Source organism: Octodon degus, unplaced genomic scaffold (assembly GCF_000260255.1).
Source record: "Octodon degus isolate 3935 unplaced genomic scaffold, OctDeg1.0 scaffold00098, whole genome shotgun sequence".
NCBI classification, from domain to species: Eukaryota; Metazoa; Chordata; class Mammalia; order Rodentia; family Octodontidae; genus Octodon; species Octodon degus.
In genome coordinates this window covers 4,434,674-4,436,888 of record NW_004524674.1, presented here as the reverse complement: position 1 = coordinate 4,436,888, position 2,215 = coordinate 4,434,674, and the positions used below count along the sequence as shown (strand labels likewise).

General features: G+C 47.7%; 1 protein-coding gene across 1 annotated transcript in view; it reads right to left on the bottom strand.

Annotated features, from left to right (window-relative positions):
* Nucleotides 1-2,215, bottom strand: part of LOC101563555 (arachidonate 12-lipoxygenase, epidermal-type-like) — a 15,937-nt gene that overhangs the window by 4,247 nt on the left and 9,475 nt on the right. The window contains exons 4-6 of the mRNA XM_012516264.2: nucleotides 2,128-2,212; nucleotides 1,933-2,040; nucleotides 1,618-1,774 (exon numbers count right to left, since the gene is read on the bottom strand). Coding sequence (XP_012371718.1) covers nucleotides 1,618-1,774; nucleotides 1,933-2,040; nucleotides 2,128-2,212 — 350 coding nt within the window. The remainder of the gene's footprint in view (nucleotides 1-1,617; nucleotides 1,775-1,932; nucleotides 2,041-2,127; nucleotides 2,213-2,215) is intronic.

The window sequence follows — 2,215 nt, the reverse complement described above, 5'->3', positions numbered from 1 at the left end:
GCTTCTGGACCTTCTCTCATTTGTCAAAGTGAAGTCTTCAAAGTGGATCCTTCTCCAGCCCCTTCATGTTTTATTTTATTTATTTATTTATTTATTTATTTATTTGCAACTGGGGATTGAACTCAGGCCCTTGCGCTTGCCAGGGAAGCGCTTATTCTACTGAGTCATCTCCCTGGCCCCTCCAAGTTTTATTTTAAATACCAGTTGTTTGCCCCAGAACCAAAGCTCTGAATGCAAGATTTAATACTCAATATTTTCCATCAGATTTTGAGCTGTGTGAATTGAACTTTCTGGTTTCCTAATATATACCACCCCTCCCACCCAGTGTCTTCTCTTATCCCCTCCTCTGCAGCTTTAGCCGAATGTGGCACAAAATGTTTCCTTTTCCCTCCCCCATCCTTCACAGGTAAGTCTAGCTCTGCAAGGCTTCATTCCATCTTTCCTGTGGCCCCTCTGCAGAAGTTTGAGTTTTTACAGCAGATTAAAGTGCCTGCAAAGAGGTGCATGGGCCAGGGGTTTGATCCCTGGGCCTGCCTTGCCGGCCCCACCCCCTGGGGCATGCTGAGAGATGATGGAGACTGGGCATGGTGGTGTGCTCCTGTAATCCCACCTCTTGGGAGGCTGTAAACAGGCAGATCACTACGACTATGATCTAGTAGCAAGACCCTGAATACCTGGTAGATACTTCCCTAAAATACAAAAGAAGAAGAAGAAGAAGAAGAAGAAGAAGAAGAAGAAGAAGAAGAAGAAGAAGAAGCAGCAGCAGCAGCAGCAGCAGCAGCAGCTTGAGCTGTTAACGCTGAAGGTGAGATACATTTCACTAGGAGATACATAAGAAATGAACGTAGATGAGAAAGGAGACAAAGTGGAAATGCAGGAAAGACCATTTAGATCACCATCCTCAACTACAGGTGCTCTGTGTGCCCCACAAACACATGTGGCAGTGTCTAGAGATAATTTGGTGTCACAACTAGGGGGGATATCATTGATATCTAGTAAGTAAAACCCAGGACCAGGAGTAAAATCCTGTAGTGCTCAGGATAATGCCCTACAATAAAGAATCATCTGGTGCCATAGTGGAGAAGCCATCAGAGAAGGTAGAGGAGTGTTGTATGTTACCAGTCGGTGCCGAAAGAAAGGAGGAATGTAGGTTCAGAGTTCTCACTGAGATTAGGCTCTCTCCAAGTGAGCCCAGAGCCTCAGAAGCATCTCACATTTATTGAAGGGTAAAGGCAGGCTAAGGAATGTGCATAATTACCTAAGTGAATACAAACTACTATCTTGATTAACTTCCACCATTTGCCTAACACTAGGTTCACACGAATGCTAGCCCATAATATCCCAAGCAAGGGATCAAAGGACAGGGCACCTGCAGGAGAAGCTGTTATCTGCAGCCTTGAATCCCAGCTTTCTGGGAATTTGCAAATAGACAGAACCCTCCTCAGGCTCTGTCTATTGTTCCCTGCTCGCTTGGCACATCAGGCTTTTGTCTCAAATCTATATCTCTACAGAGGAGAACGCAGGTGACAGTGGTGCTTATGGAGCAATGAAGGAAGAAGAAACAGGGGAGTAGGAGGTGGGATGCTAGCTGGGGCGTGCACGGAGGGAGCACGGCACCTGAAGCTCTTTGTCCAGCTGGGCGTGCAAGTCTTCCATCCCTGGGGGCAGCACCAGCCGGGCTGGCAGGCTCTTAGAGCGCCTCAAAAGCATGGGGTTTGCCCCGTTGAGGAACTGGTACCCGAAGAGGGCGTCATCCTTCCAAGAGTCATAGACCCTCTCTGAGGACAGGAGTTAAGGGTACAGTGTGAGCTCTGAGCTCTAAGTGCCAGTGTCCTTGCTACCAATGACCACATACATCTCCTACTCTCCTTCCCCCTTCTTTCAGATCCCCAGGTTGGAATTCTGACCCAAGGGTCGGGAGGGTGTGGTAACTGACCAGCCAGAGGAGTCTTTCCTTTCGGGAATTTTTCCTTCACATCTTTTAGGCTTCTTATACAAACTGTAAAATCTAATGTCTCCTTGATAGCCAAATTCTTCAACCTGTACCAAAAGAAGTGTGCACGAAGATCAAGAAAGAGCCTACCTCGCAGCCTAAGAGCAAAGGGTCCGACCACGCCGGGGCCTCACCCTTTTATGAAAGAGAAGTTGAAATCAAAATCCTTATCCTCCAGGAACCGCTCGTCCCTCGGAAGGTCCTCCCGCGTCCTCCCTGCTA